The sequence below is a fragment of the Tasmannia lanceolata genome, unplaced genomic scaffold (genome assembly GCF_043159265.1).
Source record: "Tasmannia lanceolata isolate RefF3 unplaced genomic scaffold, GAP_Taslan_0.1 ptg000018l, whole genome shotgun sequence".
Taxonomy (NCBI): Eukaryota; Viridiplantae; Streptophyta; class Magnoliopsida; order Canellales; family Winteraceae; genus Tasmannia; species Tasmannia lanceolata.
Genome location: NW_027518695.1, coordinates 71,253,667 through 71,281,328, shown reverse-complemented (window position 1 = coordinate 71,281,328; position 27,662 = coordinate 71,253,667). Strand labels below are relative to the sequence as shown.

Below are 27,662 nucleotides of genomic sequence, written 5' to 3'. Positions count from 1 at the left end.
TTTCCCCTCCATCGTCAATTTTTCTCCTCCCTGGATCACATCACTACGCATGGACGAGGGAGAAATAATTTCTCCTAGGAAAATAATGCAATTGGATTATCAGTTTTGTGGTATGAATGTAGGATGGTTTATCTATAGAAATGTGACGAAGTGGCATGGAAAGCTAAAGTGGAAGTATTGGTTGATAGTGCTCAAAGATGCGTTCTCTACATGCCCACTATCAATTAATACCCTTTTCACTGTTGCAGAATGTATCATGATATATTGGACTTACTGAACTTCCTAAACATAAATTAACCAATGTATGCATTGGGACTCGGATGAATCGTAATCAGTGTGTTTTCAGTTGCTGTTGGCATTGTAATCATTGTCTCATATTGAGGCTTCTTTTCCAAGTGAATTTACTGTTCTAATTGTAATTCTATATTATTTTGGTTGCAGATGAAGACAGCCGCAGATGTCTGTGTGCTTTATGATATAAACAGAAACCAGAGGCCATGAAGCTGCTTATCATGGCTCTGACTCCTTTGTCTTCTTATCTTGATGGTCTGAAAAGAAAAAAGTAGATATTGTTTTAAATTCTCATTACTGTTTCCTTAACACTTATTTTTAAGGGATTTTTGCCAATTAGTACTTGCTTTGCAATATTATTGCTAAATAGCCCTTGAGAAATTCATATTTGCCAATTAGTTACTGCGTGTGGAAAATAATTGACATACCATCCCATTTGCTAGGCAATTTCGCGCGAAGCAATTTTGCAGATGGCTTTGCATGTAAGAACAGCCAGAGGTGGAGAGGACTGATTCTGCGCTCGAGTTCAGATAGCTTATTTGAGCTCGAGCGTCAAAACCTCATGCGGGCCCACATTTTTGGGTGATCCAAACCATTCATTTGAAAAGGCCCTTACATAGATAGAGTGTGTACTAAAAATCAGCTCTATAGGATTATCCTAACCCATCCAAAATTGGAGGGCAAAAATGGATAGATACTGTTTCTCTAAAAATCTGCGCATTTTTCCCTCAACAAATGGAAGGGCAAGGATGATCCTAACCATCTGATTTTTTATGGACATCTTATATATGTAAGGGCCTTTCAAATGAATGCTTTGGATCACCCAAAAAATGTGGGCTCAAGGGAAAATTGTTTCTGAGCTCGAGCTCAGATAGCTTCCCCTATTTCTGAGCTCAAGCTCAGAAACAATTTTCCCTTTATATATATATATATATATAGAGAGAGAGAGAGAGAGAGAGAGAGGATTGTACGCTCGAGCGTACCAAGCTTATGGCACGCTCGAGTGCCTAATCATATGGGCCCCACATTTTTTGTGGTGATCCAAAGCATTCATTTGCAAAGCCATATTATAGATAGGGCGTGTACCAAAAATCAGGTCCATTGAATCATCCTAATCCCTCCAAAAGTGGAGGGCAAATATGGGCAGATTTGTGGACAAACAGTGTCTGTCCATTTTGACCTCCACAAATGGATGGGTTAGGATGATCCTATGGAGCTGATTTTTGGTACACCCCATCTATGTAAGGGCCTTTCAAATGAATGCTTTGGATCATCCTAACAAAGTGGGCCCACATGCGATTGGGCACTCGAGCGTACAATCCTTTTCCTCATATATATATATATATATATATATATATATATATGAGAAGTGTTTCTAGTGGGCCAATTAGAAAAGTTATCTAGTCCATCGGCCATAAAAACAGTGGGGGCCCACATTGTTTGGGTGATCCTAAGAAGTCATAGGCCCTGACATGGATAGGGTGCGCCCAAAAAATCAGCTCCATAGGATCATCCCAACCCTACAATTTGTAAAGGTTAAAATGGATGGGTATAAAATTCCACAAATATGTCCATTTTTTAGCTCAACAAATCAAAGGGTTAGGATGATCCAATAAAGCTGATTTTTTGGGCACACCCTATCTATATTAAGGCCTATCAAATGAGTGCTTTGGATCATCCTAACCCCTCCTAAAGTAGAGGGCAAAAATGGGTAGATTTGTGGACAAACAGAGTCTGTCCATTTTGACCTCAACAAATGGATGGGTTAGGATGATCCTATGGAGCTAATTTTTGGTACATACCCCATCTATGTAAGGGTCTTTCAAATGAATGCTCTGGATCATCCTAACAAAGTGAGCCAACATGAGTTTGGGGCACTCGAGCGCACCTAAGCTTGGTGCGCTCGAGCGTACAATCCTTTTCCACACAGTGTCTGTCCAATTTCCCCTCCACCTTTGATTGAGTTAGGATGACCCTATTGATTTGATTTTTGGTATACACCCTATCCATGGAAGGGCCTTCCAAATGAATGCTTTGGATCCCCCCAAAAATGTGGCCCCCCATGGCTTGTGAGCTCTGCTCAGATAAGCTTATCTAAGCAGCTGCTCACAAACCATTTCCTCATATATATATATATATATATATATATATATATATATATATGCGCTCAAGCTCTAATAGGAAATGGTGCGCTTGAGTGCACCAATCACATGGGTCCCACAATTTCTGTGAGGATCCAAACCATTCATTTGCAAGGCCCTATCATAGATAGGGTGTGTACCAAAAATCAGCTCCATTGAATCATCCTAACCCCTCCAAAAGTGGAGGGCAAAAATGGGCAGATTTGTGGTCTGTCCATTTTGACCTCCACAAATGGATGGGTTAGGATGATCCTATGGAGCTGATTTTTTGTACACACCCTATCTATGTAAGGCCCTTTCTAGTGAATGCTTTGGATCATCCTAACAATGTGGGCCTCATTGGTTTGAGAGCTCAAGCTCACCATAAGGTTCCAACGCTCAAGCTCACAATCCTTTTCCTCATATATATATATATATATATAGTTGAAGAGAATGGGAGAATTATTTGAATTTCTCTCAAAATTCTAAGAGAATCACACATCACTTTTTTTTTGACTTTTTTTAACGAAGGCAACCATTCAACCCACATATTTTCAATCCTACGCCCCCCTTTATGCTTTTTAACAAAGGCACCCATTAAAGCCACATAATTTCAATCCTACCCCCCTCCTTTATGCTTTTGAAATAAAAAAAATGGACAAAGTCACGTTTTTTCTTTGCAAAAATACGGATTGGGTGCATATGTTACATAATATTATGAATTTTTGTGAACATATTATATAATATTACGACTTGGGGACACCTTTACAAATATTGACGAATTGCGGACACCTTCAGAGGAACAACAATTATGGAAACCTCTATAGATTGGAGGGCTAGGATCAGCCTATGGAAATGATTTTATGGGCACATCCTATTTATGTTGTGTTCCATCACATGGATGGTTTGGATCAACCTATGATGTGGTCCGTACAGTTCTTTGTCGACCCGTGCATCGCACGGGATTTTTTACTAGTATATATATAGCAGAAGGGAAAAGGAGAGAATTATTTGAATTATTTGAAAATTCTATGAGAATTACACATCACTTTTTTTAATAAAGGCACCCATTCAGCCCACATATTTTCAATCCTACCCTCTCCCTTATGCTTTTTAACAAAGGCACCCATTAAAGCCACATAAGTTCAATCTACCCCCTCCTTTATGCTCTTTTAATTATGGAAGCCTCTATAGATTGGAGGGCTATGATCAGCCTATGGAAATGATTTTACGGGTACAACCTATTGATGTTGTGTTCCATCACATGGACTGTTTGGTTCAACCTATGATGTGGTCCGTACAGTTCTTTGTCGGCCCGTGCATCGCACGGGGTTTTTTACTTGTGTGTGTGTCTATATATATGAGGAAAAGAATTGTGAGCTTGAGCGTTGGAACCTTATGGTGAGCTTGAGCTCTCAATCCAATGAGGCCCACATTGTTAGGATGATCCAAAGCATTCATTAGAAAGGGCCTTACATAGATAGGGTGTGTACAAAAAATCAGCTCCATAGGATCATCCTAACCCATCCATTTGTGGAGGTCAAAATGGACAGACCACAAATCTGCCCATTTTTGCCCTCCACTTTTGGAGGGGTTAGGATGATTCAATGGAGCTGATTTTTGGTACACACCCTATCTATGATAGGGCCTTGCAAATGAATGGTTTGGATCCTCATAGAAATTGTGGGACCCATGTGATTGGTGCACTCAAGCGCACCATTTCCTATAAGAGCTTGAGCGCACGAACATATTCCTCTCTCTCTCTCTCTCTCTCTCTCTCTCTCTCTCTATATATATATATATATATATATATATATATATATATATAGACACACACACACACACTAAGTAGGGTTGTGCATTCGGTTATAACCGAACCGATTTTGCCGAAATTAATCGAACCGAAAAGTTTCGGTTATGTAAACTAGGTAACCGAAACCGCAACCAAATTATACACTAACCAAACCGAACCAAAGCTGAAAAAAGAATTCGGTTGATCGGTTAGTTCGGTTAGAACCGAATAACGAGCAGTGGGTTTCCATTCGGTCAAAACTGAACCGTTACATATACTAACCGAACAGTTACACATACTAACCAAACTGGTTATGTCGGTTTGAATCTATTAATGAACAACCCTGCTATTTTGCTAATAAATTGCTTGTCAAAGCCAAAACAAACAAGGTTCTCAAGATGCTAAATGCCTAAATTAATGATTAAAAACATCAATTAGCATAATCTTGAACCAATTTTTTCCTATGAAAATGACAAGGGTATTTTGCTAATAATATTTCATGAACTACCTGGATAAGTTACTATTTTTTTTGTGATTCTAGGACCTGGAAGATGACATTAAATCTATACTTCCATTAATGACAGAAGATGAATGCAAAAACTGTTGGAATGGATGAAACCTTCATGATCACAGATTCACAGGCATAAAATAAATTCGGAGTAAAAAAAGGCATACTACTATAAATACTTCATGATCCCTCAATATGAATGCAGTCAATGCACTCAAATTTCAAACATTTATGGAATTTCTTCTACCAGCAATCAAAATATCAATAGGCCCAATGGAGTTTTTTCTACCCACTATCTTTAAATTGCAGCCATGAAAGGATATAAAAGCTCAAATTTTAAATAGTAAAATGCAGCCATGAGAAAATAGTTGCAACTTGCAACTTTACACCAAATAGTTGCAGCCCAAAAGTTTCTAAAGATGAATCTTGTTATTGTGCATCCACACCTTGAGAACTCTCCTCAGAAAAATCTGTAAAAATGATTCATAGATGGGTTAGATCACATCATGGTGATGTGTGTTGCCTGGGCAATGACGAAAATATGTACATATATTAATACCAACATATATCTACAGATCCCCATTGACCAGTGAACTAGACACCCCAAAAATCTATCAGATACTCAGCAAACCAGGACTCATTCACAAGTACTGAACTGAATCATGATACACATCCAAGAAAATTAATGAACAAAGAACTCCTAAATGAATCTTTCATGGCTGTAGTTTTAAACATTAAACTGCAGCCATGAAAGTAGTTGCAACTTGCAACTTTACACCACATAGTTGGAGCCCAAAAGTTTTTAAACATGAATCTTGTATAAACATGAATCTTGTATAAAGTTGCAGCCCAAAAGTTTCTAAAGATGAATCTTGTATAAAGTTTCTAAAGATGAATCTTTTAAAAGAGAAGATCAGAGGGCAGCCACAAGAGTGAGACTTGTATAAACTACATGAACACAGCATAAGATGGAGTAGTGATAGAATAGAATACAAAAGTGCTTTAGCTCATGATACAAAAATACTGAATACATATAGAAATAGCTATGTATCCAAGTATCCAAGTGCTTTGTGGTTGATAATTATGTACATCATGGCTCATAATGATTGATAATTATGTATCCAACTCCAAGTGCAAAAATACTGCATGGTTCATAATGATTGATAATTATGTATCCAACTCCTCCATTAACAGGCTGATAATTAACAAGGTGATAAACTGATAATGTGAAAAGAAACAAGAAATATGCTAGTACATCTGTACATGGGTTGATCAGCTGATGGGCAAAAGGCACTCTAGTGGATTCCAAATTTCCAATCATTATGAACCATGAAAGTAGGAAAATATTAGATTAAAAGAAATGATTAAAAGGAAACTCCACATACCTGAAACCTCAATCGTTCACTCTTCAAAGATCAATATTTGAAGAAGCATCTTCAGTATTTGAAATTCTAAAAAAAAAGAATACCAATATAACAAAATCAAGTTCCAAGTAGAACATACTCAAAAAATTTTAAAAATACAAATATTACCATTATCACCTGTTTCAAGTTCTTTTAATGCTTCTTCGATGTTAACCGGCATTGACGATGATCGAAGCCAATCTTGAACACATTGTGCTATCTTAGGAGTCAAAAAACTCCTACATGCATCAAGAACACGTCTCTCTGTGCTAAATGCATACTCTGAAGCAACGGTAGAGATCAGAACCGCCAACACACTCCTAGCCATTTGTGACAGTACAGGAAATCTAGGACTGTTAAGTTTTCACCACCCTAACATATCAAACTCGTCACTATCGTCTTCGATATCTTCACTTAAATATTTATCCAACTCCGATTTGTTATCCCCACCACCGGATGCGATCATGTGCTTCTTGAACTTTTCCTTCATCATCTTCCTCACATGTTGTTTTGGTTCTTGCATTTGTGAGTTTTGAGCATTCTCACTTGAACTTGATTATCCTGAGTGAACTTGAGTGTCATGAGGTGTGTTGGTTGTGTTCTTATTATTTAACTCATTAAACATTTCAACTATGGCATCAAACACTTTTTCTCCCAACTCTTTGCCCTTTTCATCTCCATACAAATCAATAAGAGCAAACTTCAGAAAATTCATTTTGTTTCAAGGATCAGGAACAACCGCGATATAAATTAACTTATTCATCTTTTCAATATTGCCCCAATACTTGTCATACTTCTCTTTTATTCTCCTGGCCGTCATTACCTATTGAAAGTCATCACTCTCACTCCATTGTTTCAAAAGGCATTCAACCTCACTAATTTTATGAAATAGAGTGTCGGATGTAACATATATTGAGCCTGAAACCTATATGGTGAGCTCATAGAAGTTTTGAAGCAATGTGGCCATCCTTCTAACCTTTTCCCAATCTTCATAATCGGGCTTTCTAATCCCATTCACATACCCCGAATCAAGTTCACTACTGAAAAACGGATCTTGATCGTCAAATCTATCAAATGCCTTTTCAAACTTTTCAGGTGCTTTTAACATCAAATAAGTCAAGTTCCATCTAGTGGAAACATACAGACACAATGAACTCTTGCTTTGAATCCTTTCAGTCTCAACACATTCTTTGAAGAGCTTCAACCTAGCTGGAGAACGCTTCACATATCTAACCGCCGCCCACACACGTTCAACTGAAATTCCCACTTGTTTCAGGTCATCACACACAACTAGATTGATTATGTGTGCGATACATCTCATATGAAGGTATTCTCCTTGCAACACATTAGACCCCCAATCGACAAGTCTTCTCCTTAAGTATCCAACCGCCACATCATTTGAACTTGCATTGTCCAAGGTAATGGTGAACACTTTATCAATCCCCCATTCAAGTAAACACTTTTCAACCGCCTTACCAATGTCCTCACCTTTGTGACTAGAAATTTGACAAAATTTTATTATCTTTTTGTTTAATTTCCGTTCACTATTTATATAATGAGCTGTGAGACACATGTAGTTAATTCTTTGCAAAGATGACCATGTGTTTGTGGTGAGACATACCCTTTGACTTGAGTGTTTAAAAAGCTTTTTCAACTTCAACCTCTCCTCCAAAAACAATTGAAATGGATCCCTGGTAATCGTCCAATGTGACAAAATATGAAACCGAGGACATGCAACTAACATGAAATCTCTGAACCCTTCATTCTCTACAAACTTGAAAGAAAGCTCATCAACAATTACCATACGGGCTAAGGCATTTCTAATAGCCTCTTGATCAAACTTTCAACTAGTAAGGGTGCCACTACCTTCCCCCTCTTCACCCCTTATCAGTTGGTAATTCAATTGTGTTTGCTTTGTGTTTAAGTTGGCGATGAACTTTTTGCATGAACAAATGTGATTCCTAAGTGTGGTAGTTCCATTTCTTCGCGCATCACAATGTAACTCCTTCTCACAGTACCTACACCTAGCCTTACTTTCACCCTCCTCATTAACAAATTTTATATAGTGATCCCACACTTCTGACCATGGCTTCATTGACTTTCTCTTCCGTGAGTTTGCAACCGTTTGGCTTGAGTCTATGGGGTTTGAAGATTGTTCACTACCAATAACATTAGGCACCTTTTCTTGCGACATCCAAGGAGAAAAAGAAAAGTATAATAAAATAAGAATTTTAACATAGGAGCATAGCATGCATCATGTGTGCATTGAAATCCCAATATGCAACACAAGAGGGGGGTGAATTGGGTTATTAAAATTTTTGTCCTAATTAAGTGTAATGTTAAAACCAATTTTAACAATTAGCAATTAGAAGTTCAATTAGGATTTTGAAAAGTATTACAAGTTTAAATCTAACCCTTGTTCAATTAAGCATAAACATAAATCAAGGTTAGAAATTACCAAACACCCAATAGGAGACAAGAAGGAAAACAAGGAGACTACACAGAGATTTATAGTGGTTCGGTCATAAACGAACCTACTCCACTACCCAAGTACTTGGTCTTTCCTTGGGATTTTTCTTCACTATGTTGGACCTCTTTAAACGCTGAGTCCTAGGCTTTACAATATAAACCGCCTCCAAGGGAACAAACTCGCTTTGCAAATCGCTTCCAAGGAACAATCCATCTTCGCAAAACTGCTTCCAAGAAAATCACTCCTCTTCGCAAACCGCCTCCAAGGTAGTGATCACTCTTCGCAAACGTCTCAAAGGGAAAAGCTCCTCTTCGCGTCGGATTCACCTTTGTTGTTGGGCCAAATCGTAGACCCCGATTACATTGAGAATGGAACAAAATAAAGCTCACTTAATGCCTCTTGATAGGCTAATACAAACACTCAAAAGCTCACTCTCTCCAAAAGACTAGCAAAGTAAAAGCCTATGGAGATCCTCTTGATAAATGAAAATACACAAATCAAAGCATAAAGAGGATAAAAGTAAAGAACCTTAGATTTGCAAGTTTTGACTCAAAGGATTTGAAAATAATTTACCAAAAGGTTGTTTAGTTGGTCTAGGATAGGGTTTAAATAGCCCATGGAAAGATATGACCGTTTGGGGCGTAAAACCGTAAAAACTGGGTTGAAAAACTCAACCTGTGCAAGCCCCAACGACTCTTTTTCTAGGCCGCGGCGGTTGACCAAGGCACGGCGGTCGCTCGCCCTTATCGGGCTCTTTATATAAATTTCAAATTTCAAACATACGCGGTCGACCGGCCCATGGCGGTTGCCCGACGAGGGCTACCCCGACTTTTATATTTTTCTCCAATTCCCTATCCGCGGTCGCCCGGCACTATGGTGATCGACCGGCCCGACCATGATTGAGTGCTTCTGGATTTCCAGGAACACCTCCGCGGTCGACCGGCCCGCTATGTTTCGACAAGTGTTGGATTTCCAGCCACCTTGCCGCGGTCGCCCGGGGAACCCCGGTCGACCGGCCCTGTTTGAAAATCCTTTTTAACTTATAAAAATCCAAGGTCTTGGGCCATGGTCTTTGGGCTTTTGTCCAAGGTTTTCAAATACATTTTGGGGAGTGTTGATGGTTTCTAAAGATATCAAATCTGTTTTACGAAACCATTTTGAAAGCCTTTGAAAGTGCAAATACATTTAAATTAAGAGGACTCCAATACAATCTAAAAGTGTAAACCTTGAGTCTTCTTGATGTCTTGGCTCCTCCGCACTTTCTTAGACATCTTCAACTTGTGAGTGAACTCTTCAACTTGCTTTGGATCTTGTAACTTCCTCCATTCTTCAAATCATGTTGAGAGGTACATGAGGTGGTCACCAATGCTGGTTCAACTCCAAGCTTCCATTAGCACTTTGCTCAGCATGCTTGTGAGATCTTTTACTTGAGCTCTTTGACTTGAACATCTTCTGAGGATGATGTCTCCCATGTGTGTACAAGCTCTTTGGTTCCTTTGTGCATGTTGATCCGCAAGCCATGTGTTGAGTTGTGTAATGGCGATATGACCTCTCAGGTTCCTGTCTAAGGTACAACACTACAAAGCAACACATTAGTCTATAAAGACTAATTAATTTGGGTTTGCCAGCATCAAAACAAGAAGGTAAGGTGAATGTTTGAACCCTTGGGCTTACATGCATATTAACCAAATAGGAACTTATCAAATCATAATAATTCAAATTGAAAAAGAAAGAAACAAGAAAAAGAATGCAAACAATGAATTCAATTAAACAAATATTATGGCAGTGACAAACTGAATGGCTTCGTGTCGACAGAGTGGTTACCTCAAAAATCAAACCCCTAAACCTGATTCTCCAAACAGACCCAAATTGCAATAGATATTATGGGTGATAATCTAAACACACCCAAATTGCAATAAATTTTATGAAAGTTCTATATTTCTCTATACTACTCTGTACATAACCCAATAACTCAAGAAGCCCCATGAAAGAAACCTCCATTTCTGCCATGAACTTCCATATGCCTTATATTTATGGTCTTAAGGCTCTGAGTGTCACCAAACACACTACCACACCACATATAATGCATATTATTCCAACCAACAAGGTCCTTTGGGACTTTTTACAAATACGGAAAGTGCACATATGAAATTATGAACTGAAGAAAAACTAAAATCAAAGACCGAAATCAGTGTGTACTGTGTAGTGAAGAAAAACTATAAGAAAAACAAATTCAAATACAAAGGAGGAAGAGAAGATCCAACTTGGACAAAGAGGTATGAGGGAGATGGCCGAACCCAAACCCAAATCTCCCAAACTGATTCAAAGAAATGCCTTCAAATAAAAAATACCCAATTGAAAGGAGTCTGAATTTGTTTAGGATTTACGTAGGAATTAGGAAGAGACTTTAGGAACTTTTAGAGTTGTTTTAGAAGTTTAAAAGTTGTAGGCTTTTAGAAAGAGATGGGCAAATTTTGAAGATTTGTTTTAGAGGATTTTTAGGATTTTAGATTGAGTAGGAGTTCTCTTTTTGAAATCCTATAAATAGGCAATATTGTAAACGTTTTCATCATCTTTTGGAATAAAAATTTAGTCGTTGCCTTGTTGCCTTATTGTCGTTGTTGCTTTTCGAAGCCACACCGAGAAGAGCCATATGTTGCTCTTGTTCCCCTTGATTCAAGCCATCTGCTGCTTGAATTTACGCCATGAATCCCCAACAGCCACCTCTATATTCATCTTGAAATATGAACCCCAAGCTTCATTAATTTGTAGCCCACCGATTATCCGCCCCTGCGTTATTTCGTATCAGAGCTTAGGAAAACAAGAATTATATCTTCTTGTAATCTTGGGTTAGAAAATTAAGATCCCTCACCACGTCTCCATCACGAGCGGATCAAATCACCGAGATATTAAAAATTATAAGTGAGATGGAGGAACAACAATGTGTTAGAGATGAACAACAACGAATTCTCGGTGAATGACTTTAAGCTCATATCAATGCACTCACAGAGCAAATCAAGGCAGGAATTGATGGATTAGACCGATGTGTTGAGGAACATAGTTTGAGCGAATCAGTTTCTCCAATCGTCATTGAAGATCCATTGACGCCAAACGAACACCTTGAGGATTCCCTTGCGGATGATAAGATTCAAAAAGAAGATCAGTCGAAAATAGATGAATCGCTTGAAGATGACCACAAATCGATTGAAAGCGAGCTCAAAGTCATTGATGTTGATCGAAGTGAAAGCTATTTTTTGCATTCGTCACCAAAATTCGAAGACTACATCGAGGGCCTATTTTCCAACCGAATCAAATCCCATCGTTCATCGACGAATGCTAGAATACTTACCCTATGAAAATATTTAATTCGCTGGAAAGGCCTCCAATTCGAAGTTGGAGTACGAAGCAAATCTGGTGTGCCAATTTTTACTTCCAACGGTTTCATCATGAACTCGTGGTCGAGTTCTTTTCAAGAAAGCGGGTATGATGCATGTGCATCTTGCACGATCACGAAGATCAACGGTTGAGATCGTCAGAACCTTAATTGGATCGTTCAAGACCCTCGGATCGAAAGATATAATATGGCGCCAAGATCAACGACTCACGTTGATTACTACGTTTCAAGAGTCCTTTTTGGGTTGTTTTGTTTTGTTTTATTTTTATTTAGAGTTGGCCATCCATATTTAGAATTTTTAGGAAATTGAGTTTTTTTAAGAGTTTGAATTTGTTTAGGATTTACGTAGGAATTACGAAGAGATTTTAGAAACTTTTAGAGTTGTTTTAGAAGTTTAAAAGTTGCAGGCTTTTAGAAAGAGATGGACAAATTTTGAAGATTTGTTTTAGAGTGTTTTTAGGATTTTAGATTGAGTAGGATTTCACTTTTCGGAATCCTATAAATAGGCAATATTGTAAACATTTTCATCATCTTTTGGAATAAAAATTTAGTCGTTGCCTTGTTGCCTTATTGCCGTTGTTGCTTTCCGAAGCCACACAGAGAAGAGCCGTATGTTGCTCTTGTTCCTCTTGATTCAAGCCATTTGCTGCTTGAATTTACCCCATGAATCCCCAACAGCCACCTCTATATTCATCTTGAAATATCAACCCCAAGCTTCATTAATTTGTAGCTCACTGATTATCCGCCCCTGTGTTAGAGGGGGAGAGAGAGCCCTCAAAAAAAGAATCCGAACAGAATAATTTAAGAAAGAGAGCCTTGCCCACCAGAAAAATCCCAAACTAGCCTCATAAAAATAGAAAACTTGCTGCTACTCCTATTAAAATATCTTCTTCCCATTATAGCTAACTAGTAAAAGTGCACGTGCGTTGCGACGTGCGTGCTAGTAATCAGCGGGGAACAAATGGAGAAGTCTTATTGATTCTTCCCAATCATTGAAGAATCATAACCAAGAATCAATAACTTACAAAATGGAGTTAAGGAAATTATAAGGATTAAAGACCAACAAAAAGAAAAAGATGCAACATGAATGTTCAGGAGCTTTCAAACATCCCTAAATCTCATTGAAGAATCATAATCAAGAATCATTATCTTACAACATGATTTAGTATGGTTTACTACTGACAAGACCTTCACTTCAAAGGACGTTCGCCAAAAGTTTTAACACGGAACCGATACTAAGGTTGTGAATCTTCTTCATCTTCATCTTCGCTCCAGTGTGCCCGCAGCATCAAGGCTCCAGGTGTGCTTCTGATCCAGCTCAAGCACCGATGTACATTCCTCTACTGCCTAATATGTTGGTCTGCTTATCAGTTAAATACGCTAAAAATGTGTAAAGCCAAACCAAACACAGGAAAAAGAAAACATAGATTATGATTTCATATTGTCTAGTGCCATGTTGTAAGGTTCCAGTTTCACATTTTTGAGGCCTTCACTACTTTTGGATGCAAATCATAATATAGACATAAGAACAAAAATAATCAATTAAATCAAGCCAATAGCAATGTACACGACATTGATAGTAACGTATTAGGGAACGGTATGATCCCACATTATGGGTGGCTGATTTTGGATTTACCTTCTTCTTTGTTTCATCTTCAGTCGGCAGAATCCATCTAGCCTGAATAAAAAAATGAAGTCAATAAGATCCAAATGCAGCAAATAACCCAATAAAAATGCCCGAAAAATGATAAAATCAGTCGTAAACCTTAAAAATCACTCATTCAAATTAAAGGGCAAGGGAAAAGCTAAAGCAAATGTAGAACTCGAAGCACAGAATCGATCTCCAGGGCAAGGGAAAACCCAAATGTGAAATTGTACACGGAGTGGTTATGTAAATCGCAGAATCCATCTCTAGGTCTATCGAAATACCTCTACTTGAAATTAGAGAGGGCAAGGTAGAACCCAAAGGTTTGTTGTCTTTTCCTAAGAATAAAACCACTTATCTCAGAAAATGATTTGTCCTCGTGAAAATAATGAGCTGAACATAATGTAGCCAAAATAAGGGGAATCTCGATTCATATATACTTAAGATTTCAGCAGCATGAAGAAAATAGAAAAGAGAAGTTCAAATATTGCACATGCGACTTAAGGTATTTTACAACATAAATCTGAAAAAATACGTGTTTATACATGTGACTGAGGTATTTTACAACACAAATCTGAAAAATACATGATTATTTTACCACAAACTTTATCAGACATCTTCTCAATGTCATTGACCTCGTGAAGACCCAGGAGATGGATACATCCTATTGCTGCAACTACCCGTAAAATAAAAACTCCATATTTGGGCTAGTAAAACTTGTCCAAATGCATTGCAATCTTGTCCTCAATTCCAATTCAAAGGTTTACTAATGTTTCCTTTCCATTCAGGAAGTAAACTATCTTGATCACTTGACTTTCAGAACTCCAAGGAATGACTACACGGCTACACCTGCTCCAATTGTTTTCGCATCTTCTGTTGTGACTGTTACCACACTATCATTCAACAATCTGTCACCTTGAAAGGGAATGATCCAGATTAGAGAACACTAATAAACAGAGCATACAAACACATGACTGAAACCATAAGCCCATTAATCAACTAAATAATTATTAATTCATATATGTGATTCCAAGAGAAACACATACGCATCAATAAATCATCTCCCTTATTTAATTCATGGCTCTCATGTAACAGTTGTCCCACGAAATGCCTTTTGCCTTCTGCAATAGTCCCTACGAAATCCCCTTTTTTTAAATATCATTTTTATTGATAAATCTAAAATAATTGTTAAAATTCAAGTAAATCTCTAGATTTTTTTATATCATAAACATCTATCGAGATCTCCACTGTTGACTGTACCATCCAAGAATTGAACTTTGGTCAAGCTAGTTAAAATCGGAGGCAGCTCCATTGTGTAGTTGAGTTTATGTAAGCATGAGAAAGAAAATGAAGAAATAGCATCAGGTACATACATGACTAACAAAAAAATGGAAAGGTATAATTGTTCCGTCCAGGGAAAAAATCCATGTAAATATGAAGATTTTTTTTATATCATAAACACCTATTGAGATCTCCACTGTTGACTTTGTACCATCCAAGATTTGAACTTTGGTCAAGCTGGTTAAAATCAGAGGCATTTTGTAGTTGAGTTTTATATAAGCATGAGAAAGAAAATGAAGAAATAGCATCAAGTACATACATGACTAACACAAAAAATGGAAAGGCTTTTTAACTAATATCTATTAAGAACATGTGCCCTGCACCAACAACTTTTTAGAAATAGAGGATCATTATTACCAATGAAAAATGCCACACGGACTCATTGCATATTCTTACCACAGCTAAATCCTTTTCATGCTTTGGTATAAGTGTTGTATCAACTATGCCATTTCTGAATTCCTGGAATAAAATGGGAACAGCTAGATGGCAAGGTTATGAATAGATCGGCTGCTTCAAGAGATCAATATTTTGACAATTCTAAAATATATTCATACAAAAAGGGGAATAATTATAATCCAAAAGACTTGTTAAGGTACCACCAAATCCCACATGCAGAAAATCGAAAGGTAAATGGTTCGGTTAGCCAAGCTAATGTAAAAGGGAAATGCCTTGCCAGCGGGACTCTCAAAGCAATTTCCGGCCTGCAAGTTATAATTAAGAAGGTCCACTAACATATGAAGATGATAGTCTCTGCACCTCGATATCAATGATGAATTTATGGTATTCAATGGCTGTAAGAATTCCTGCCAAAAGAAGTAACTAAGATCATTTAAACTGATACATAACTCAGTAGAGTGTAATCCTCCTAAATAATGTTGAGAACATAGCATAGATACCAATGTGTAACAGGCATGGTTTAAAATTTCGACCGAAATCCGAAATTTCGGACCGAAATTTCAGATACCGGTGGAGACCGAAACCGAAATTTTTCGAAATTCAATTTTTCACCATTTACCAAATTTCGGACCGAAATTTCGGTTTTATGACATTTTTTTTTTTTTAAAGTGTTACAAAATTTCAGAATTTCGGTCCGAAATTTTGAAATTTGGGTTCGGAATTTGGAACCAAATTACCAAATTTCGGACCGAAATTTTGATTTCTGGTGGGGTCCGAAACGGTTACCGAAACTGAAATTTTAAACCTTGGTAACAAGTACTGGGTTTTTACCATTAAAAAAAGAAGTACTGGCTTTGTTAATACAATAGATTATAATATCATTCTTTTTTTAATGGTATTATGAGAGAAATTATATGGTGGTCGACCGTGAAGTCCCGTCAAGGTGGTACGTAAGAGGTACCACTCTTGATATTTGATCCAATAGCAACCTCTTAAAAAGTGTGGTGGTGTTGGATAAAATATCAAGGGTGGTACAACATTCACGGTAGGTACTTCGCGGTCTGGCACCATATAAAAACTCGGTATTATAATATCATTCTTAAGGCCTCAATTATCAGAATAAATGCCAACTAACAACCACAAAAAAACAAACTACAACCAAATTTGCAAGGACCAAAATCAACCAAACAAGTAACGAAAAATATACCAATTCTAAAATGAAACCCACGTCATTTTGAGGTTCAAATCCCCATATTGTATGTAAAAGAAAATATATTTTTGCGCTAGTGAATTCTCCCACCTACAATTATTTGAAATAACTACAAAGGGGGATCATCCAAACAATTAGAAATTGTAATAAACATAGGATTCACAAAAGGGAAATTTATATGAAGATATCATCACCCACAAGCAAGCTCAATGGCATTTGCTAGGCAATTTCATAGAAAGCAATTTCACGGCTGCTTTGGCAGATTTTTTTTTCTTATTCATTTAATTCATTCAAAGTAATATTCTTAAAGGCTACTAATTAGCAAATAAGAGAAAACAGTACAGGAACGAACAACAAATAAAATCAAGTATAAAACAGTTGAAATAACTAAATTGATCAAATATGGAAAAATTCTGAACAAAGCTCATAAACATGCATAATAGCAAGAAGTACTTGATCTAAAAACTGAAATGCAATTTAGTTCTCTTCATGCCCAATAACTAAATTGATCAAATATGGAAAATTCTCAACAAAGCTCATAAACATGCATAATAGCAAGAAGTACCTGATCTAAAAACTGCAATGCAATTTAGTTCTCTTCATGCCCATCTTGCAATTAATCCCTTTCTTAGGAAAATTATCTCTTCTAAACTAAGCAGAAACTTATAAAAAGCTGTCATAATAACATATAGGTTCAACTAATTATCCCTATTTAAACGACGAGCATCATCTGTTATACTTCTCCAAAGACACTCATTTGATCTTTCTATAAAAGATTGGTGACATCATTTTATGATTCATGATCTTTTTATAAAATTCAGTAAAGAAATGTTTACAATTAAACTTGGCTATTGTCATTCTAAATTTTGAAAGCCACCTTGTATTGTATAAACATGGTTGAAAAAAGAGCAGACCCTGATTCTAGACGAGTGTGGTGTGGCTTTTACCCGAACAAGAAAGCATAAGAAAAGATAAAATTAATGAGAAAACAAAGAAATCAACATGCAAGCAAACATCTATAGTGAATTGCAAGAACCTTTTACAGGCTAAATACAGAAGGGTAAAACGAAGGTAAGAGTGCTATTATTGATAAATATTCACAAATTGGCATATTTGATTATAAAATTAAGAGGAATGCTAAAATGAAGGGGCTGATTGCTTCCATTTATAGAGACCAAAGTGCATATAAAATAAATAATGAAATACCCACAGCCCAAATCAAAGTACGTGCCCTAACAAACTGGAAACCACCGATGCAAGAAGATCATAACTCTAACTGATCATATTTCTTTTCTATAGGTGAGGTAGATATAGAGTTGGTTTGTGTGGACCCTGATCCGAGAGAGAGGTGAGGGATGAGCCCCCAACTGCCTCTCGGATCATCCACGTGAATGGAGAGCTCTACCATGGAACTCTCGAAACGATGTCACCCTCATAGCATAGCATGAGTGGCGATATAAACAAGATACCTCTCGATTCGAGACGTACCTAAGATAACTCAGAGTTGCCATCCATGGATAGGCCATGGAACCCAAAAAATAAATCCTCTGTGCAATGGATAACCAGAAATGTATATGGGCTCGTGCCTGATTACGAATGGAGAAGATTCGAAGAGCACCCCCAATTCGTCCGAGTGCAAGCACTTGGTCTCTTATGCCATTTATTATTAACCTTGAAAAGTTTTGGGCGAAAATCATATGAAATGGGATCAATCCTCAGGAGTCGTCGACCTAAGCATGCATTTCCTGAGAATAGAAATAATAAGTACATAAAAAATAAATGAAAGAAGTGTGTCACCTAAGCATTGCTAGGTTATGAGTGACATGCCTAATGGGTGTCTAAGTTCTGATGGACAAACACATGCATTCTACAGCTAAAGGTATAAGATCTGCGCAGAAAAGTAAAAAAACACAACAAAACACGCAATATAACCTATTGATATCACATGCGACACAACAAATCCTAAACTCTAAATGATTTAGCCCGAGTCCTTGGATGGTCTGATGTTCATCCAAAGAAGCCTACGTATCCCTCCTCCCCAAGAATCAAGGCAACGTACTTCTGTGCACCAATTCTAAACTATGATGCCTAAGACACCTAGACCTCAATCCTAGACTTGACCTAAAAGACCAGACTAGTTATTAAAGCTTTTTGTGCGATTATTTAAATTCCAGTGGATTGCGGATTTTTAGGACATCCTATATGCCCTAACTAAATGCAGGTTAGCCCTAAGCTAATGCAGGTGGTTCCTACAACCTATGTATAACTAGGTTGTGTGTCATAAGGAAAATAATGGGATCACTAACGCATCCTAGACCTAGTCATCAGTCAGCGATGTGAATCGCTAACTAATCGGACGGAGGCGTTCCTATAACTCTAGGACAAACTCTTAACTCTAAAACAAGCACACAACAAACAAAAAAGGACAAACCCCTAACTCTGAAAAAAACTCTCTATTTAGGACAAAATCCTAACTCTAGAGGAAGATCTTTTCGAAAAAAAGTTATACGGAAGATTTCTTGCATTTTTAAAAGGGTTAGATGGTTTATTTACAAAGTTTGGCCGGACTTAGTATAAGGATCCCAAGTTGCACTACGTATCTCCTGAAAGAGGATCAAGCGAACGTAGTTCGAAAACACATTTTCCTAATACGCTCTTAAAATTTCTTAAGTTTTCAAATATTTGTGTATTTTAAATGCTTCAATGTGTTTACCCTTTCAGCTAAAGGGAATCCAATATAAGAGACTCTACACTCACCATATCGCGCTAGAGTACTAAAGAGGTAAAATGAAATCCCAACAACCTAAGGGAAAAGCCTTAACGAGGGAACTAAAGTTCCCTGACAAACTAACAATCTCAAAGAGATGACAAACTTTACCAAGGCTTAGCCAGTCTCCAAAGAAAAGGGATAAATGTCCAAAACAAAAGTCAAACTCCCATACTAAGGGTCAAATTCTTAAGCTTAAAGGCTGACACTTAAACTATGACACTAGAAAAATAATGAGACATAGCTTGTCTCCAAAGGAAGCAAAAACCTTTAACTCTACTGAGACTTTAAAAGCCTCCTAAGGTGGGCTCCAAATGAGAAGGCTCATCTCCAAGGGAGAACCGCCTAACAAAATAAAACATGTCTCTTAATGGGGGCCCTAGATGACTCTTTCATTGCACATGCAATGAGGGAAAAACTAGTGTCTAAAAGACTAGGAAAGCACCTAAAAGAGAAGAAAAAAATACTACTGGGACATAGTAAGAGTCCTAAATGATAGGCTTGGGCTAACGCCTTCATCGCCTTCGCAATAAATAAGCAAGTGCCAAGACAAATTGCTAAACTAAAAGACAAGACTCTAAAAAAAAACTTATGAATATGGAGAATACGAACCTAAAAGAAAATCCTCTAATCTTGTAAAATCCTAAGACAAGAGGGAATAGGGCTGACTAGGGGAACATTCCACCATTACCCAAAACATGAAAGATAATCCTTTACACTCAATGGACAAATTCTAAAAGAAAACAGAAAAGAGCCATGAAAACTATGAAAGATCTTAGCCCAATTCGACCTTCACTTTAAAAATGTAGGAAATGAGGTAAGGGAACTAGATGGTGCATCAACACCCTTTAGGTATATGTAACTGAAGAGGGAAAACTAAAGTAAGAATGAAACTACAATTAAACTTTATATCTATCCACAACATGCACATGTTACAAAATGGAGCAATGAAGGTAAAAGCACAAAGAGGATGTCAACAGTAGACATAATGTATGTATTACCTGACCATCCATGTTGAAAATATAAAATCAATGTGAGAAACACACGAGAGGATTCAACCAACATTCCATAAATTTAAATGTCTTAATAAAAAGATCACAATTCATTATTGAGCATGGCCATAAAAAAAATCACAACTTCAAAACCGTATGTAAGAGGACCTTAAAACTTGAATTAATAGAGCAAGCATATGTAATCTAAATAAAAAATGGCAACAGTAGATAAAAAGAAAGATCTGCTAATGTAACTGCTCCTACATGATGAATGAGAGAAAATAAACAACTATACAATCATGATGATGCTAATCATCCAAGTGCAAAGAAACAAATGAGTATCATTTAAACAATCATATTCGGGCATTTCTATCACTGGTCTCATTTTTCATTGAACCAAAATTACCATTACTTTCATTGGGGTCAAAGAAAACCTAAAAAAAATGCAAATCCAATTATACCTGGACATGGCTCCTAGTTATAATGATGGTGATAACCATGCTTTATTAGCTATTCTATCCCACCTATTATTCCCTGCTTAAGCACTCCATGGACATGGCAAACTAACTTCATGTGGTGAGCTCATAAAAGAAATAAGAAGGCGGCATTGTGCATATCTTTCTCGACAATAAAGGTACTAAAGTCACAAAGTGTTCAGGTTTTGTGCTATATATAAAACTAATACATAATTTAAACCATTGAAACAAAACTACATTGATAGCCAATATAACAAGCATATTTTATACAATGTCTAACATTATGGTGCTAAACCAAAACCAAGAAAATTTTTGCACCATGACCTACATAAAGATTCAAAACACATATAACCCTCGAAATCTGCAAATGAACAGATTTGAACTTATAAGACTATTGTAGCAAAACAAATTGTTACTACACATGGAAGAGATAGATGAAGAAAATTAAAATTTTAAGTAAGTCATGTACAACTACAGCTCCATAGTGATATTCGACAAGAAATGATATTAATTTTACCATTTTTACTATTTGCACAAATATCTTTTCTAACCAGTCACCAAAGGTTGCTGAAATTCTCAAAAATCCCCACACAGTAATAAAACAGAATGCCACTCAATCATGGTTAGTTTAATTATAAAAAACATACACAATACCTTTTTTTGGCATTTGCTATTAAAACCACTACCTTATCAGCTAAAAAAAAATCAAACAACCTTACCCTTTTAAAGCTCCTCACAGGTTAACTAAATGATATGAAAGAGGCGTCCAAGCTAAAAATATTTTCAAATGAAACACCAAGAATCTATATTAACCACAACCATATTTTGGTATTCCCTATTATGTTTGTAGAATAAACTCATGTGGCTATCCCTTGTATATAACAGCCCAACTATAAAACATCTTTTACAATGATCCATCAATAGCCCTTATCTATTTAAAGAAAAAGTCAAAACTGTAGCAGAGGGCTCACTTGCACAATTAATAGATTTATACCATGAGCTACGACTTCAAAACTCTACTGAATACCAAGGTAAAATTCCAACAAAACTACTGTCAAGTTCTGACAATTATACCAGAATTATTTTATTTCGAGTTTTCCAATACACCTGTATGATTTCATAATCTGCTAAATTATATGCGCATGTTAAAACTTTCTTAAACTCAGCAAAACAGTTGTAGCTAAAACAGAAAATGCTAAGAAGAACTGCTGCAGCCTTCTTACTCAGACATATGTCCTCTAATAATCGGATTAAGACAGGAAACTTCTTCATCTTCTAACTTATCAACCTCTGCATTAATAGGCATTTTCACCCACCAAACCCTCCACCCTATCATATCTACTCCCTTTACAGGTTGTAAAATGAAAGTCTAACTCCTTACTTTACTTGAATAAAATTCATGTAGATAACAAAACAAGGCTGATGCGCACGTATCCCAAAAGAACTAAAGAAAAAGGATTAACAAAAAAAAAAAAAATCTTTCAGCCAAAAAGACCGACGCACAATGGGTTCACATAACAAGCATCATTCTCAAAAAGTTTTGTAAACATATTTTAAAACCAAAATGAAAGTTAAAACATGACAAATTTCTCTAACCAACTGTAGTTTGGGCTCTTTTATATCTACAGAGACTAAATAAATCAATAAAGGAACTCAAGGTTGCAAGTCTCTACGCTTGTTGACTACAAAGTCCACTAGGATGCAAATCACACTTACACACATACACACACATCTCATACACACATATGGCACACACATATACATGCATACATTATTTAATCAAAACAAGTATGCCTAAACTGATAGTTATTGACTAAATCAAAGATCATTTTAATACTTTAGCAATATAAACTACTATAAAACTTTGCACTAAACTTTCTTGACCTCTCCATTATTCAAGGAGTGACTTAGAAGAAACCTCTGCATTTTATAATGAAGCTAACGATTCATGCACAAAAGTGATCCAAATTCAGGTTATATAATAAATGATCTTAAGGCTACAATAACTGAACACAAAAAATTCTCTTTATAAAAGAACAAATCCATAGAGCATTTAAACGAGTAACCTATACACCTGTGCCTAAAAAAAACTTACATCTACATATCAGCTGGTATAAATGATTCCACTAAAAATAAAACGTTAAACTCTTAATAAACTCCTGCTATAAATTGATTGAAATAACATAAGTCTCTACACATATTACACTAAGATTTGGAATATAGCCTAAAAACCTATCAAATCAACCTCTAAAACAGATCATACATTTTTTTCTTAATAAAATAAAAAAGGGTTTTGCTAACGAGTGCCCTAAGGGCACTCGTTAAGGAGCATTAAAAGCTCTCTTTTTTACTCATTTTTAGACGGCAGCCCTTCTTTTCCCACGTTTCATTAAATGCCCGCCACTTTTGTCAACATCAAGAAAAGATTGAAGCTTAGAGGGGTGTCTATATAAAAAATAGCTTTCTATTATTAGCAATGCTAAATAGTAAGAATAGTTGTTTTAATATAGACACTCCTCAAAAGCCTCTCTTTTCTCACCCCTACCTGTTAAAGAGAGGAGTGCCCATATCAAAAGAAAAGGAAAATGAAAATGGAAAAAGCACAACTTTCTAATATGAACATCAAGAGTCTCTCTCTCTCTCTCTCTCTCTCTCTCTCTCTCTCTCTCTCTCTCTCTCTCTCTCTCTCTCTCTCTCCTGTTACCAGACTTGTGAAGAAAGGACGTCTTTCCCTTTCATCAAGCTTGAGGGGATTCTCTAGCTTCCTTTGAGACAAAGGAACCTTCAGACAATTGTTTGAGGTAGTTATTCATTTGATTTCAATGGTTTTTTCCACTTTACAAGAGAAGATCACAAAAACACTTGCTTAGTTCCTCTGCCCTATTTGCTGAAATCTTTTTTTTTGTTACCTGAATTTCATTGATATTTCCTTTTTTTATTGAATTTGTTGGTGGATTGTTCTATGTGATATTTAAACCAAGTAACAAAATTTATTTTTTGTTGCAAGATACTTACATTGGGTCTAATCTGATAGTTTCTTTGTTTTCACATTCCAGTTTCTTCCGTCCGGCCTTGGTTAGGCCTTTCTTGGACTCCTTGGAGGCATCCAATAAATGAAGTATGTAATTATGTATTCACTTATTGTGTTTAGACATCTTTCTAATATGAACAGTAAAGTTATATTTTTCATATCTTGTTTGCTTCCGATAATTTCTTTTAATATTTATACTGTTAGATCTAGGCAATCTCAATTGATAATCCAATTTTAGTAGATATATGTATTTCAATTGATTTCTTTTAGTGAGGGCTTTAACATTAATAGAATTTACTATTTAACTATGCTAATAATAGAAAGCAGTTTTTGATATAGACACCCCTCTAATGCTTCAATCTTCTCTTGATGTTGACAAAAGTAGCAGGCATTTAATGAAACGTGGGAAATGAGGGGCTGCCGTCTAAAAATGAGTAAAAAAGAGAGTTTTTAATGCTCCTTAAAGAGTGCCCTAAGGGCACTCGTTAGCAAAACCCAATAAAAAATACAAATGTCACATATCTTTTATTAATGGAAGATCAATTGACAGAAATACGTTTAATATTCATATAAGTTGTTCCAAATACACGCAAATTCTCTAATTTTAATACAAGATTTCTAAATTTATTCAATGATTTTAAAAACAATAAAAAAAATCATACAATCTCAAGGAATATCAACAATCTACAAATAGCGAATGCAATTTCATCCACTCGTGTCTTCACAAATTAGTTGAGAAAATAATTTCAAGAGAGGAAAATCACATGAATGCCTGATTCGAGAATTTTTATCTAAAAAAAAAAATTGTACATACACATCAAGCAAAAACATACATTTAGTAACCACATGCTCAACTCATCATCTTAATTTTAAAATAATTTTTCTTTCACACACATAAAAAAAATGAGATCAAATTGAATCAAACAAATGAAGATTTTCTACATACCTCTGTTTTACTCCTTTGTACTTTTAGCAAGATGACTTGAATCTGACCTTTCTTCCTTTATATTCGTCCAAGAACCAATTAATAATCAGAGCTAGTGGCCAAAAGTTGCAGAGAGAAATTCAAACCAGAATTTACTAAAACCAACTGAATACAAAGCTGGAACATTCGGATCTATGGAAGAAATATGTAATTCGATGAAGGAGAAACCCGAATCTAGGAGTTAGGGTTTGGAAACACGTTTTCAATAGAAAATTAAACTACTTTGGATGAAAAGAGTAAGAATAAGGAATTTTTTGCAGAGAGGAATGAAGACGAAGACATTTAACAATAGCAATTAGCCAGAAAATGGCCGAATCTCAGTTGGATCTAGCCGGAGAAGATCGGAGAAGGGAAATGTTAGGGTTTCGGTTGAGGGAACTCTCTCTCGCTCTCTCTCTCTCTCTCTCTCTCTCTCTGATTTTGGAAAACGAAACCTTAGATCCAAGAAAATGAGGGTTAGACTTTTATTTATAGGCTTTTTCGGAAGTTAATATTGGCACTCCTTTTGATGGGCGTTCAAATGTGTGATTCTGCCTGGATAATGCACCCCCTATTTTTGATATCTACACAAACTGGCCCCGTCCTTAGTGCAATTTTTCATCGGAATTTTCTGAAATTTTTCAAAGAAATTTTTGGGGTCCTAATCTGTTTAAAAATGTATCTATGGGCACCTAAAACATTAGTCTGATAAAAAAGATCCTCCAAATACATGGATTTTGAGGTGTACACCTAGATTGAATTAGCTCACCCTCCCTATTGCACTGCACTGCACCACACTATACACTGAACTCGCTTGAGGGGCAGCTCTTGTCCGATTCCTTTGAAAATTAGTGGGGATCTTGGTGGGACCCTAACCCATTCTAGAAAGAAATTTGGTTTTTTTTTAAATCAATGGTTTGATGGGGTTTTTGCACAAACAATGTGAACTAGGGTCCGGTCAAAATGGGGTGTCTACAGTTTGTTTGTTTTTGTAATTATCTGGAAATATTTTCCCCCTTTTTCAGTGTCATTGCTTGAAGGTCCTTAACAGTATTTTGATGGAGGCAACTGATTGGGATTGCATCCATCTTGCTTAGAGTATAAAATATATAGATTAAAATCATGACTACATTTTGCACAAAGTTTCTGCGGCAAACAATTCCCATCAGGTCTTGTAATACTATCTTCAAGGCATGTATGAGAAGCATTGTACAGCAGTGAAATCCCTCTTTCATCTACCCACTTCAGCACCTATATCAGCTTTGGTAGAACTCATCTCACTCTCAGGCAGAGAAGTGCTCACACCACCACCACTTGAATGTAGATCACAGAAATATCATGCCTCAAATTTTCGACCTTTTAACTTCCAGAAAAAAGAGAAGGATACATCTAAATATGCACAAAAAAGAAAGAAATAGAAGATACAACACATAAGAAAAGCTTAGAGAATATGTGGATATCTCAATTTAGCTTCAGAGTAAGCTTAAGGCAGTCGGTAAATAAGATTTAAAGTGTATGGCAGATGAAGCAGGATACTGGACTTGAAAATTCAAATTACAAAAGAATATAACAAGATAAATGTATTTAGATTTGAGTACAATAAAATGCCACATCAATATGAAGCAATTGAAATAAAATACTGAGGATACCTTTTCAATTTCTGGGCTTTGCAATCTGTCAACGCTTAGAATTACAAAAGTTGTTGACCTGAGAAGAAATACAAATAAACTTTATGAGACCAAAATGATCAATTTAAAGCAATAAATCCAAAACTCAAACACACTCCACCTAAAGAAAATCACACAGTAAAACAATAAAATAAATCCAAAATCACAAAATTATTTAAATAGTAATGAAACTAAGAAAGTTAACATAGGCAATTTTATCATAGCCATGTTCTTTGGATTTTTAGCATTGAGGCATCGGGATCTACAAGGTGAATACCTAATTGCAAAATAGTTAACAACAAATTTTAGTAAAAACGAAGGCAGAACACATGATTTCTGCTTTTACTTTTTCCCTTTAGATATTCATAAATTGCATGATATGTCAGAAGTAACTGGTTTCGGGGGGGGGGGGGGATCTTTTAAATTTATTTCATCATACTCTGAAGAGGAGAAAATTTTCTTCAACAACTATCTGCACGGAAAATATGAGCTAAAGGCTTATCTCTTTAAACAAAAGATAGAATCCTTCCACATTCATCACCAACAAATCCTAGAAGAAAAAATGGAGTATTAGAGCTAAAGGTAGATCTCCTAAATTCATGACCAGTAGCAAGGAACTGTAAATCAGGCACATCTATGAGAAATTGGTGGTATAATTTAAAAAAATTAATTTATAGAAACGGAACCAACAGAATTACAGAAGACTTGTGTCATTTTAGAAAGAAAGATAGAATGATAGAAAAACACAGCAAAAAACATAGCTGAAGGAAACCCACATCGATTTAAAAGAAACAGATCAAACCTTTTGCATAATAAACAATAAAACAACAGCCAAATTAACAAAAAACGATAAATAGAACACACGATTTCTGCTCCTCCTTTCTCCTCGTAGATTTTCGTAGATTGCATGATGTTTCAGAAGAGAGAGATAAGGAAACCCAAGGCAAGCAGAGAGAACGCGTAGCTTACATGCCGCAAGATTTTTGCACGTGGCTTTCCAGGCAAAGCAGCATTGAAGTGACGAAATTGCCCTGAAAAAATAGGGACATAGGAGGAAGATTTCAAAGACAAGAGCAGGGAATTAAGGGAAAAGTAGGTTGACGAAATTTCAGGGCTTCAGGCTTTTAGAATAGTAAGGATTGTTATAATATAGTTGCTACAGGACAAGCTGATCAGAGTGGAAATAATCCACACG

General features: G+C 36.3%; 2 protein-coding genes across 3 annotated transcripts in view; one reads left to right on the top strand and one right to left on the bottom strand.

Annotated features, from left to right (window-relative positions):
• The window catches only part of LOC143851558 (CDP-diacylglycerol--inositol 3-phosphatidyltransferase 1-like), a 38,927-nt gene extending 38,297 nt beyond the window's left edge, over nucleotides 1-630 (top strand). For both annotated transcript variants that reach the window (XM_077361024.1, XM_077361023.1), the window contains one exon: nucleotides 442-630. In XM_077361024.1, coding sequence (XP_077217139.1) covers nucleotides 442-501 — 60 coding nt within the window. In that variant the 3' untranslated portion in view covers nucleotides 502-630. The remainder of the gene's footprint in view (nucleotides 1-441) is intronic.
• A 4,233-nt stretch (nucleotides 631-4,863) lies between these two features.
• Nucleotides 4,864-27,376, bottom strand: LOC143850683 (uncharacterized). Its single transcript, XM_077359908.1, has 6 exons — nucleotides 27,270-27,376; nucleotides 26,450-26,507; nucleotides 15,697-15,767; nucleotides 13,615-13,656; nucleotides 6,097-6,162; nucleotides 4,864-5,181 (listed from the first exon to the last, which is right to left on the bottom strand). The coding sequence occupies exons 1-5, from the start codon at nucleotides 27,374-27,376 to the stop codon at nucleotides 6,120-6,122; spliced, it is 321 nt and encodes a 106-aa protein (XP_077216023.1). The 3' UTR covers nucleotides 4,864-5,181; nucleotides 6,097-6,119.
• Nucleotides 27,377-27,662: the final 286 nt, after the last annotated feature.

Bases quoted from the DNA above. Each gene is read 5' to 3' on its own strand.
- LOC143850683 (XM_077359908.1), bottom strand. From the start codon at position 27,376: ATGCAATCTACGAAAATCTACGAGGAGAAAGGAGGAGCAGAAATCGTG. The intron at 13,657-15,696 runs GTTAGTGGACCT...TTTTTTATTCAG, and splicing joins AGAGACTATCATCTTCATAT to GCTAGATGGATTCTGCCGAC. The intron at 6,163-13,614 runs GTAAATCCAAAA...CTTTTTTTTTAG, and splicing joins AAGATGAAACAAAGAAGAAG to AATTTCAAATACTGAAGATG.